The following is a 13,379-nucleotide window of genomic DNA, read 5'->3' on the forward strand; positions in this document are numbered from 1 at the left end:
AGGAAAACATCTATACCCCCCGCTTCACAAAGGAAAACATCTATACCCCCGCTTCACAAAGGAATACATCTAGACCCCCGCTTCACAAAGGAAAACATCTATACCCCCGCTTCACAAAGGAAAACATCTATACCCCCTGCTTCACAAAGGAAAACATCTAGACCTATCCGCTTCACAAAGGAAAACATCTATACCCCCTGCTTCACAAAGGAAAACATCTATACCCCCCGCTTCACAAAGGAAAACATCTATACCCCCTGCTTCAAAGGAAAACATCTATACCCCCGCTTCACAAAGGAAAACATCTATACCCCCGCTTCACAAAGGAAAACATCTATACCCCCGCTTCACAAAGGAAAACATCTATACCCCCACGTTACAACAAAACATCTATACCCCCGCTTCACAAAGGAAAACATCTATACCCCCGCTTCACAAAGGAAAACATCTATACCCCCGCTTCACAAAGGAAAACATCTAGACCTATCCGCTTCACAAAGGAAAACATCTATACCCCCTGCTTCACAAAGGAAAACATCTATACCCCCGCTTCACAAAGGAAAACATCTATACCCCCCTGCTTCAAAGGAAAACATCTATACCCCCCCGCTTCACAAAGGAAAACATCTATACCCCCCGCTTCACAAAGGAAAACATCTATACCCCCACGTTACAACAAAACATCTAGACCCCCCCGCTTCACAAAGGAATACATCTATACCCCCGCTTCACAAAGGAAAACATCTATACCCCCCCCGCTTCACAAAGGAAAACATCTATACCCCCGCTTCACAAAGGAAAACATCTATACCCCCGCTTCACAAAGGAAAACATCTATACCCCCCCGCTTCACAAAGGAAAACATCTATACCCCCCGCTTCACAAAGGAAAACATCTATACCCCCCGCTTCACAAAGGAAAACATCTATACCCCCCCGCTTCACAAAGGAAAACATCTATACCCCCCCGCTTCACAAAGGAAAACATCTGTACCCCCGCTTCACAAAGGACAACATCTATACCCCCCCGCTTCACAAAGGAATACATCTATACCCCCCGCTTCAAAGGAAAACATCTATACCCCCCGCTTCACAAAGGAAAACATCTAGACCCCCGCTTCACAAAGGAAAACATCTATACCCCCGCTTCAAAGGAAAACATCTATACCCCCGCTTCACAAAGGAAAACATCTAGACCCCCCGCTTCACAAAGGAAAACATCTATACCCCCCGCTTCACAAAGGAAAACATCTATACCCCCACGTTACAACAAAACATCTATACCCCCGCTTCAAAGGAAAACATCTAGACCCCCGCTTCACAAAGGAAAACATCTATACCCCCCGCTTCACAAAGGAAAACATCTATACCCCCGCTTCACAAAGGAAAACATCTATACCCCCCACGTTACAACAAAACATCTATACCCCCGCTTCACAAAGGAAAACATCTATACCCCCGCTTCACAAAGGAAAACATCTATACCCCCGCTTCACAAAGGAAAACATCTATACCCCCCGCTTCACAAAGGAAAACATCTATACCCCCGCTTCACAAAGGAAAACATCTATACCCCCGCTTCACAAAGGAAAACATCTATACCCCCCGCTTCACAAAGGAAAACATCTATACCCCCCGCGTTACAACAAAACATCTGTACCCCCGCTTCACAAAGGACAACATCTATACCCCCGCTTCACAAAGGAAAACATCTATACCCCCCCGCTTCACAAAGGAATACATCTATACCCCCGCTTCACAAAGGAAAACATCTATACCCCCCCACTTCACAAAGGAAAACATCTATACCCCCACGTTACAACAAAACATCTATACCCCCGCTTCACAAAGGAAAACATCTAGACCCCCGCTTCACAAAGGAAAACATCTATACCCCCCGCTTCACAAAGGAAAACATCTAGACCCCCCGCTTCAAAAAGGAAAACATCTATACCCCCGCTTCACAAAGGAATACATCTATACCCCCTGCTTCACAAAGGAAAACATCTATACCCCCGCTTCACAAAGGAAAACATCTATACCCCCGCTTCACAAAGGAAAACATCTATACCCCGCTTCACAAAGGAAAACATCTATACCCCCTGCTTCACAAAGGAAAACATCTATACCCCCCGCTTCACACAGGAAAACATCTATACCCCCCACTTCACAAAGGAAAACATCTATACCCCCACGTTACAACAAAACATCTATACCCCCACTTCACAAAGGAAAACATCTATACCCCCACTTCACAAAGGAAAACATCTATACCCCTCCGCTTCACAAAGGAAAACATCTATACCCCCTGCTTCACAAAGGAAAACATCTATACCCCCACGTTACAACAAAACATCTATACCCCCCACTTCACAAAGGAAAACATCTATACCCCCCACTTCACAAAGGAAAACATCTAGACCCCTCCGCTTCACAAAGGAAAACATCTATACCCCCGCTTCACAAAGGAAAACATCTAGACCCCCGCTTCACAAAGGAAAACATCTATACCCCCCACTTCACAAAGGAAAACATCTAGACCCCTCCGCTTCACAAAGGAAAACATCTATACCCCCCGCTTCACAAAGGAAAACATCTATACCCCCCACGTTACAACAAAACATCTATACCCCCCACTTCACAAAGGAAAACATCTATACCCCCGCTTCACAAAGGAAAACATCTAGACCCCCCGCTTCACAAAGGAAAACATCTATACCCCCGCTTCACAGAGGAAAACATCTATACCCCCGCTTCACAAAGGAAAACATCTATACCCCCTGCTTCACAAAGGAAAACATCTATACCCCCGCTTCACAAAGGAAAACATCTATACCCCCCGCTTCACAAAGGAAAACATCTATACCCCCGCTCACAGAGGAAAACATCTATGCCCCCCCGCTTCACAGAGGAAAACATCTATACCCCCGCTTCACAAAGGAAAACATCTATACCCCCGCTTCACAGAGGAAAACATCTATACCCCCGCTTCACAAAGGAAAACATCTATACCCCCTGCTTCAAAGGAAAACATCTATATCCCCGCTTCACAGAGGAAAACATCTATACCCCCGCTTCACAAAGGAAAACATCTGTACCCCCCGCTTCACAAAGGAAAACATCTATACCCCTCCGCTTCACAAAGGAAAACATCTATACCCCCCCGCTTCACAAAGGAAGACATCTATACCCCCCGCTTCACAAAGGAAGAGATTTGAAATGGAAAATGAAAAGTATATAACACGCAACCTATACACAATACATTACTATTACCCTGCACATTACCCATCCCATATACACAATACATTACTAATACCCTGCACATTACCCATCCCATATACACAATACATTACTAATACCCTGCACATTACCCATCCCATATACACAATACATTACTAATACCCTGCACATTACCCATCCCATATACACAATACAGTATTACCCTGCACATTACCCATCCCATATACACAATACATTACTATTACCCTGCACATTACCCATCCCATATACACAATACATTACTATTACCCTGCACATTACCCATCCCATATACACAATACATTACTATTACCCTGCACATTACCCATCCCATATACACAATACATTACTATTACCCTGCACATTACCCATCCCATATACACAATACATTACTATTACCCTGCACATTACCCATCCCATATACACAATACATTACTATTACCCTGCACATTACCCATCCCATATACACAATACATTACTATTACCCTGCACATTACCCATCCCATATACACAATACATTATTACCCTGCACATTACCCATCCCATATACACAATACATTACTATTACCCTGCACATTACCCATCCCATATACACAATACATTACTATTACCCTGCACATTACCCATCCCATATACACAATACAGTACTATTACCCTGCACATTACCCATCCCATATACACAATACATTATTACCCTGCACATTACCCATCCCATATACACAATACATTACTAATACCCTGCACATTACCCATCCCATATACACAATACATTACTATTACCCTGCACATTACCCATCCCATATACACAATACATTACTATTACCCTGCACATTACCCATCCCATATACACAATACATTACTATTACCCTGCACATTACCCATCCCATATACACAATACATTATTACCCTGCACATTATCCATCCCATATACACAATACATTACTATTACCCTGCACATTACCCATCCCATATACACAATACATTACTATTACCCTGCACATTACCCATCCCATATACACAATACATTACAATTACCCTGCACATTACCCATCCCATATACACAACACAATACATTACAATTACCCTGCACATTACCCATCCCATATACACAATACATTATTACCCTGCACATTACCCATCCCATATACACAATACATTACTATTACCCTGCACATTACCCATCCCATATACACAATACATTACTATTACCCTGCACATTACCCATCCCATATACACAATACATTACTATTACCCTGCACATTACCCATCCCATATACACAATACATTACTATTACCCTGCACATTACCCATCCCATATACACAATACATTACTAATACCCTGCACATTACCCATCCCATATACACAATACATTACTATTACCCTGCACATTACCCATCCCATATACACAATACAGTACTATTACCCTGCACATTACCCATCCCATATACACAATACAGTACTATTACCCTGCACATTACCCATCCCATATACACAATACATTACTATTACCCTGCACATTACCCATCCCATATACACAATACATTACTATTACCCTGCACGCTGCCCATGTCATAGACATTGTACACGTCTCATACAGACACATACAGTGCCTTGCGAAAGTTTTCGTCCCCCTTGAACTTTGCGACCTTTTGCCACATTTCAGGCTTCAAACATAAAGATATAAAACTGCATTTTTTTGTGAAGAATCAACAACAAGTGGGACACAATCATGAAGTGGAACGACATTTATTGGATATTTCAAACTTTTTTAACAAATCAAAAACTGAAAAATTGGGCGTGCAAAATTATTCAGCCCCCTTAAGGTAATACTTTGTAGCGCCACCTTTTGCTGCGATTACAGCTGTAAGTCGCTTGGGGTATGTCTCTATCAGTTTTGCACATCGAGACTGACATTTTTTCCCATTCCTCCTTGCAAAACAGCTCGAGCTCAGTGAGGTTGGATGGAGAGCATTTGTGAACAGCAGTTTTCAGTTCTTTCCACAGATTCTCGATTGGATTCAGGTCTGGACTTTGACTTGGCCATTCTAAAACCTGGATATGTTTATTTTTGAACCATTCCATTGTAGATTTTGCTTTATGTTTTGGATCATTGTCTTGTTGGAAGACAAATCTCCGTCCCAGTCTCAGGTCTTTTGCAGACTCCATCAGGTTTTCTTCCAGAATGGTCCTGTATTTGGCTCCATCCATCTTCCCATCAATTTCAACCATCTTCCCTGTCCCTGCTGAAGAAAAGCAGGCCCAAACCATGATGCTGCCACCACCATGTTTGACAGTGGGGATGGTGTGTTCAGGGTGATGAGCGGTGTTGCTTTTACGCCAAACATAACGTTTTGCATTGTTGCCAAAAAGTTCAATTTTGGTTTCATCTGACCAGAGCACCTTCTTCCACATGTTTGGTGTGTCTCCCAGGTGGCTTGTGGCAAACTTTAAACAACACTTTTTATGGATATCTTTAAGAAATGGCTTTCTTCTTGCCACTCTTCCATAAAGGCCAGATTTGTGCAATATATGACTGATTGTTGTCCTATGGACAAAGTGTCCCACCTCAGCTGTAGATCTCTGCAGTTCATCCAGAGTGATCATGGGCCTCTTGGCTGCATCTCTGATCAGTCTTCTCCTTGTATGAGCTGAAAGTTTAGAGGGACGGCCAGGTCTTGGTAGATTTGCAGTGGTCTGATACTCCTTCCATTTCAATATTATCGCTTGCACAGTGCTCCTTGGGATGTTTAAAGCTTGGGAAATCTTTTTGTATCCAAATCCGGCTTTAAACTTCTTCACAACAGTATCTCGGACCTGCCTGGTGTGTTCCTTGTTCTTCATCATGCTCTTTGCGCTTTTAACGGACCTCTGAGACTATCACAGTGCAGGTGCATTTATACGGAGACTTGATTACACACAGGTGGATTGTATTTATCATCATTAGTCATTTAGGTCAACATTGGATCATTCAGAGATCCTCACTGAACTTCTGGAGAGAGTTTGCTGCACTGAAAGTAAAGGGGCTGAATAATTTTGCACACCCAATTTTTCAGTTTTTGATTTGTTAAAAAAGTTTGAATAATATCCAATAAATGTCGTTCCACTTCATGATTGTGTCCCACTTGTTGTTGATTCTTCACAAAAAAATACAGTTTTATATCTTTATGTTTGAAGCCTGAAATGTGGCAAAAGGTCGCAGAGTTCAAGGGGGCCGAATACTTTCGCAAGGCATTGTACATAATACATCCTACCCTTACACATTCTGTCAGTGGCCTGCTAACACAACTCAGCTTCACTGTTTGGGTATTTGATAGACATGGGAATATGATTGTACAAATCCAGTCAGGTTTTCAATAAATCCTGGTTGGAGGAATCCGGATTGCCTGCTTTTTCCTGATACCAGGAATTTTCCAACCGGGATTTCTGATAAACCCGGGAATTCTGGGGACGTTACTGGCATTCTGCAACCCTACATGGGAATTTATTTTTTATTTCATGTAACCTTTATTTAACTAGGCACGTCAGTTAAGAACAAATTCTTATTTACAATGACGGCCTACTGGGAAACAGTGGGTTAATAACTGCCTTGTTCAGGGGCAGATGAAGGAATGAAGGAGTGCTCATACCTGGTTGGAGTGGACGGAGGCATTGCTGCAGTGGGAGGAGTCACCATTGTCCTCCGCCCCGCTGCCGTTTTCCAGCTGGTGCTTCTTCCCTCGCTGCAGCCTGCAGTGACACCCAGTGGTGGGAGGAGGTCACATTTAAATTCCATTTCATAAAGTAACATTCAATTTGACCATAGTTCTAGAAACATGTTTTAAATCATAGGTCAAGTTGTTCTGACCTTTGTGAGAAGACACTTAAAATGGGAAAATGTTATTCAAATGAGATTAGCAGTACAGTCACGGGCTGTATCGCAAGGCCCTTCTCGATGCTGTGGTTTAAGGGTTAGGGGTCAGGAGTTAAAGGTCAGAAGTCAGAGTACAGTACCTGTTCTTGGCTTGTATCTTGAGGCCCTCCTCGATGCTGTGGGACAGGGCCTGCTGGTTGTTGTGTTTGGAGATGCGGGCCAGAACCCTCTCCTGGTGGGCCTCGTACTCATCTCTACTGGGGTAGATCTTACTGATGAGGGCATCAAAGTTAGGGTCCGGCCGCAGGGATCGCTTAGACACCAGCTTCTTTCTGCACGTAGGGCATTCCTTGTTGCTGGGTAGAACGAACACACAGACAGAGGTTAGAACTTCACCTGGGGTAACGATGTCCTGTGTCACGAAAGTGATCAGCAGTTGATCATGACATTTGATATGGTTAGTAGACATAGACAACTGCAATACAACAACTGGGATAGTCAACAGTAGCATGTGGTGGTGTCAACAGTAGCATGTGGTGGTGGTGGTGTCAACAGTAGCATGTGGTGGTGGTGGTGTGTCAACAGTAGCATGTGGTGGTGGTGGTGTGTCAACAGTAGCATGTGGTGGTGGTGTCAACAGTAGCATGTGGTGGTGGTGGTGGTGTCAACAGTAGCATGTGGTGGTGGTGGTGGTGACAACAGTAGCATGTGGTGGTGGTGGTGGTGTCAACAGTAGCATGTGGTGGTGGTGGTGTGTCAACAGTAGCATGTGGTGGTGGTGGTGGGTCAACAGTAGCATGTGGTGGTGGTGGTGTGTCAACAGTAGCATGTGGTGGTGGTGGTGTGTCAACAGTAGCATGTGGTGGTGGTGGTGTGTCAACAGTAGCATGTGGTGGTGGTGGTGTGTCAACAGTAGCATGTGGTGGTGGTGTCAACAGTAGCATGTGGTGGTGGTGGTGGTGTCAACAGTAGCATGTGGTGGTGGTGGTGGTGTCAACAGTAGCATGTGGTGGTGGTGGTGGTGGTGTCAACAGTAGCATGTGGTGGTGGTGGTGTGTCAACAGTAGCATGGTGGTGGTGGTGTGTCAACAGTAGCATGTGGTGGTGGTGGTTTGTCAACAGTAGCATGTGGTGGTGGTGTCAACAGTAGCATGTGGTGGTGGTGGTGTGTCAACAGTAGCATGTGGTGGTGGTGGTGGTGGTGGTGGTGTCAACAGTAGCATGTGGTGGTGGGTGTCAACAGTAGCATGTGGTGGTGGTGGTGGTGGTGTCAACAGTAGCATGTGGTGGTGGTGGTGTGTCAACAGTAGCATGTGGTGGTGGTGGTGTGTCAACAGTAGCATGTGGTGGTGGTGTGTCAACAGTAGCATGTGGTGGTGGTGTCAACAGTAGCATGTGGTGGTGGTGTGTCAACAGTAGCATGTGGTGGTGGTGGTGGTGGTGGTGGTGGTGTGTCAACAGTAGCATGGTGGTGGTGGTGGTGGTGTCAACAGTAGCATGTGGTGGTGGTGGTGGTGGTGTCAACAGTAGCATGTGGTGGTGGTGGTTTGTCAACAGTAGCATGTGGTGGTGGTGTGTCAACAGTAGCATGTGGTGGTGGTGGTGTGTCAACAGTAGCATGTGGTGGTGGTGTCAACAGTAGCATGTGGTGGTGGTGGTGTGTCAACAGTAGCATGTGGTGGTGGTGGTGTCAACAGTAGCATGTGGTGGTGGTGGTGTGTCAACAGTAGCATGTGGTGGTGGTGGTGGTGGTGTGTCAACAGTAGCATGTGGTGGTGGTGTGTCAACAGTAGCATGTGGTGGTGGTGGTGTGTCAACAGTAGCATGTGGTGGTGGTGGTGTCAACAGTAGCATGTGGTGGTGGTGGTGTGTCAACAGTAGCATGTCAACAGTGGTGGTGGTGGTGGTGTGTCAACAGTAGCATGTGGTGGTGTGTCAACAGTAGCATGTGGTGGTGGTGTGTCAACAGTAGCATGTGGTGGTGGTGGTGGTGGTGGTGGTGGTGTGTCAACAGTAGCATGGTGGTGGTGGTGTGTCAACAGTAGCATGTGGTGGTGGTGGGTGTCAACAGTAGCATGTGGTGGTGGTGTGTCAACAGTAGCATGTGGTGGTGGTGGTGTGTCAACAGTAGCATGTGGTGGTGGTGGTGTGTCAACAGTAGCATGTGGTGGTGGTGGTGTCAACAGTAGCATGTGGTGGTGGTGGTGTGTCAACAGTAGCATGTGGTGGTGGTGGTGGTGGTGTCAACAGTAGCATGTGGTGGTGGTGGTGTCAACAGTAGCATGTGGTGGTGGTGGGTGTCAACAGTAGCATGTGGTGGTGGTGGTGTGTCAACAGTAGCATGTGGTGGTGGTGGTGTCAACAGTAGCATGGTGGTGGTGGTGTGTCAACAGTAGCATGTGGTGGTGGTGGTGGTGGTGTCAACAGTAGCATGTGGTGGTGGTGGTGTCAACAGTAGCATGGTGGTGGTGGTGGTGTCAACAGTAGCATGTGGTGGTGGTGGTGGTGTCAACAGTAGCATGTGGTGGTGGTGGTGGTGTCAACAGTAGCATGTGGTGGTGGTGGGTGTCAACAGTAGCATGTGGTGGTGGTGGTGGTGTCAACAGTAGCATGTGGTGGTGGTGGTGGTGGTGTCAACAGTAGCATGTGGTGGTGGTGGTGTCAACAGTAGCATGTGGTGGTGTGGTGTCAACAGTAGCATGTGGTGGTGGTGGTGGGTCAACAGTAGCATGGTGGTGGTGGTGGTGGTGTCAACAGTAGCATGTGGTGGTGGTGGTGTGGTGGTGGTGGTGGTGTCAACAGTAGCATGTGGTGGTGGTGGTGTGTCAACAGTAGCATGTGGTGGTGGTGGTGGTGTCAACAGTAGCATGTGGTGGTGGTGGTGTGTCAACAGTAGCATGTGGTGGTGGTGGTGTCAACAGTAGCATGTGGTGGTGGTGGTGTGGTGGTGGTGGTGGGTGTCAACAGTAGCATGTGGTGGTGGTGGTGTGTCAACAGTAGCATGGTGGTGGTGGTGGTGGTGTCAACAGTAGCATGTGGTGGTGGTGGTGTCAACAGTAGCATGTGGTGGTGGTGGTGTGTCAACAGTAGCATGTGGTGGTGGTGGTGTGTCAACAGTAGCATGTGGTGGTGGTGGTGTGTCAACAGTAGGTGGTGGTGGTGTGTCAACAGTAGCATGTGGTGGTGGTGGTGTGTCAACAGTAGCATGTGGTGGTGGTGGTGGTGGTGTCAACAGTAGCATGTGGTGGTGGTGGTGTCAACAGTAGCATGTGGTGGTGGTGGTGTGTCAACAGTAGCATGTGGTGGTGGTGGTGTGTCAACAGTAGCATGTGGTGGTGGTGGTGTGTCAACAGTAGCATGTGGTGGTGGTGTGTCAACAGTAGCATGTGGTGGTGGTGGTGTCAACAGTAGCATGTGGTGGTGGTGGTGTCAACAGTAGCATGTGGTGGTGGTGGTGCTGTCAACAGTAGCATGTGGGGGTGGTGGTGGTGTGTCAACAGTAGCATGTGGTGGTGGTGGTTTGTCAACAGTAGCATGTGGTGGTGGTGGTGTCAACAGTAGCATGTGGTGGTGGTGGTGTCAACAGTAGCATGTGGTGGTGGTGTGTCAACAGTAGCATGTGGTGGTGGTGGTGTGTCAACAGTAGCATGTGGTGGTGGTGTGTCAACAGTAGCATGTGGTGGTGGTGGTGTGTCAACAGTAGCATGTGGTGGTGGTGGTGTGTCAACAGTAGCATGTAGCCTGGTGGTGGTGTGTCAACAGTAGCATGGTGGTGGTGGTGTGTCAACAGTAGCATGTGGTGGTGGTGTGTCAACAGTAGCATGTGGTGGTGGTGGTGTGTCAACAGTAGCATGTGGTGGTGGTGGTGTGTCAACAGTAGCATGTGGTGGTGGTGGTGGTGTCAACAGTAGCATGTGGTGGTGGTGGTGGTCAACAGTAGCATGTGGTGGTGGTGGTGGTGTCTACAGTAGCAGGTGGTGGTGGTGTCAACAGTAGCATGTGGTGGTGGTGGTGGTGTCAACAGTAGCATGTGGTGGTGGTGGTGGTGTCAACAGTAGCATGTGGTGGTGGTGGTGTGTCAACAGTAGCATGTGGTGGTGGTGGTGGTGTCAACAGTAGCATGTGGTGGTGGTGGTGGTGTCAACAGTAGCATGTGGTGGTGGTGGTGTGTCAACAGTAGCATGTGGTGGTGGTGGTGTCAACAGTAGCATGTGGTGGTGGTGTGTCAACAGTAGCATGTGGTGGTGGTGTGTCAACAGTAGCATGTGGTGGTGGTGTGTCAACAGTAGCATGTGGTGGTGGTGGTGTCAACAGTAGCATGTGGTGGTGGTGGTGTGTCAACAGTAGCATGTGGTGGTGGTGGTGTCAACAGTAGCATGTGGTGGTGGGTGTCAACAGTAGCATGTGGTGGTGGTGGTGTGTCAACAGTAGCATGTGGTGGTGGTGGTGTGTCAACAGTAGCATGTGGTGGTGGTGTGTCAACAGTAGCATGTGGTGGTGGTGTGTCAACAGTAGCATGTGGTGGTGGTGTGTCAACAGTAGCATGTGGTGGTGGTGGTGTCAACAGTAGCATGTGGTGGTGGTTGTGTCAACAGTAGCATGTGGTGGTGGTTGTCAACAGTAGCATGTGTCAACAGTAGCATGTGGTGGTGGTGTCAACAGTAGCATGTGGTGGTGGTGGTGTCAACAGTAGCATGTGGTGGTGGTGGTGTGTCAACAGTAGCATGTGGTGGTGTTGGTGTGTCAACAGTAGCATGTGGTGGTGGTGTGTCAACAGTAGCATGTGGTGGTGGTGTGTCAACAGTAGCATGTGGTGGTGGTGTGTCAACAGTAGCATGTGGTGGTGGTGGTGTGTCAACAGTAGCATGTGGTGGTGGTGTGTCAACAGTAGCATGTGGTGGTGGTGTGTCAACAGTAGCATGTGGTGGTGGTGTCAACAGTAGCATGTGGTGGTGGTGGTGTGTCAACAGTAGCATGTGGTGGTGGTGGTGTGTCAACAGTAGCATGTGGTGGTGGTGGTGTGTCAAGTAGCAGTAGCATGTGGTGGTGGTGGGTGTCAACAGTAGCATGTGGTGTGGTGGTGTGTCAACAGTAGCATGTGGTGGTGGTGGTGTGTCAACAGTAGCATGTGGTGGTGGTGTGTCAACAGTAGCATGTGGTGGTGGTGTGTCAACAGTAGCATGTGGTGGTGGTGGTGTGTCAACAGTAGCATGTGGTGGTGGTGGTGTGTCAACAGTAGCATGTGGTGGTGGTGGTGGTGTCAACAGTAGCATGTGGTGGTGGTGGTGTGTCAACAGTAGCATGTGGTGGTGGTGGTGGTGTGTCAACAGTAGCATGTGGTGGTGGTGTGTCCAACAGTAGCATGTGGTGGTGGTGGTGTGTCAACAGTAGCATGTGGTGGTGGTGTGTCAACAGTAGCATGTGGTGGTGGTGGTGTGTCAACAGTAGCATGTGGTGGTGGTGGTGGTAGCATGTGGTGGTGGGTGTCAACAGTAGCATGTGGTGGTGGTGTGTCAACAGTAGCATGTGGTGGTGGTGGTGTCAACAGTAGCATGTGGTGGTGGTGGTGTGTCAACAGTAGCATGTGGTGGTGGTGTGTCAACAGTGGTGGTGGTGGTGTCAACAGTAGCATGTGGTGGTGGTGGTGGTGTCAACAGTAGCATGTGGTGGTGGTGTCAACAGTAGTGGTGGTGGTGGTGTCAACAGTAGCATGTGGTGGTGGTGGTGGTGTCAACAGTAGCATGTGGTGGTGGTGTGTCAACAGTAGCATGTGGTGGTGGTGGTAGCATGGTGGTGGTGTCAACAGTAGCATGTGGTGGTGGTGGTGGTGTCAACAGTAGCATGTGGTGGTGGTGGTGGGTGTCAACAGTAGCATGTGGTGGTGGTGGTGTGTCAACAGTAGCATGTGTGGTGGTGGTGTGTCAACAGTAGCATGTGGTGGTGGTGTGTCAACAGTAGCATGTGGTGGTGGTGGTGTGTCAACAGTAGCATGTGGTGGTGGTGGTGTGTCAACAGTAGCATGTGGTGGTGGTGGTGGTGGTCAACAGTAGCATGTGGTGGTGGTGGTGTGTCAACAGTAGCATGTGGTGGTGGTGTGTCAACAGTAGCATGTGGTGGTGGTGGTGTGTCAACAGTAGCATGTGGTGGTGGTGGTGTCAACAGTAGCATGGTGGTGGTGGTGTGTCAACAGTAGCATGTGGTGGTGGTGGTGGTGGTGTCAACAGTAGCATGTGGTGGTGGTGGTGGTGTCAACAGTAGCATGGTGGTGGTG

The 13,379-nt window shown here is 47.6% G+C and overlaps 1 protein-coding gene across 5 annotated transcripts in view; it reads right to left on the reverse strand.

The window, feature by feature from the left end:
* LOC118381038 (E3 ubiquitin-protein ligase RING2) overlaps positions 1 to 13,379 on the reverse strand; it is a 130,709-nt gene that overhangs the window by 8,790 nt on the left and 108,540 nt on the right. For all 5 annotated transcript variants that reach the window (XM_052462758.1, XM_052462759.1, XM_052462761.1 and 2 more), the window contains exons 4-5: positions 7,249 to 7,464; positions 6,885 to 6,984 (exon numbers count right to left, since the gene is read on the reverse strand). In XM_052462758.1, the coding sequence (XP_052318718.1) occupies positions 6,885 to 6,984; positions 7,249 to 7,464 (316 nt within the window). The remainder of the gene's footprint in view (positions 1 to 6,884; positions 6,985 to 7,248; positions 7,465 to 13,379) is intronic.

This window comes from Oncorhynchus keta, chromosome 15 (genome assembly GCF_023373465.1).
Source record: "Oncorhynchus keta strain PuntledgeMale-10-30-2019 chromosome 15, Oket_V2, whole genome shotgun sequence".
In the NCBI taxonomy this organism is placed as follows: domain Eukaryota; kingdom Metazoa; phylum Chordata; class Actinopteri; order Salmoniformes; family Salmonidae; genus Oncorhynchus; species Oncorhynchus keta.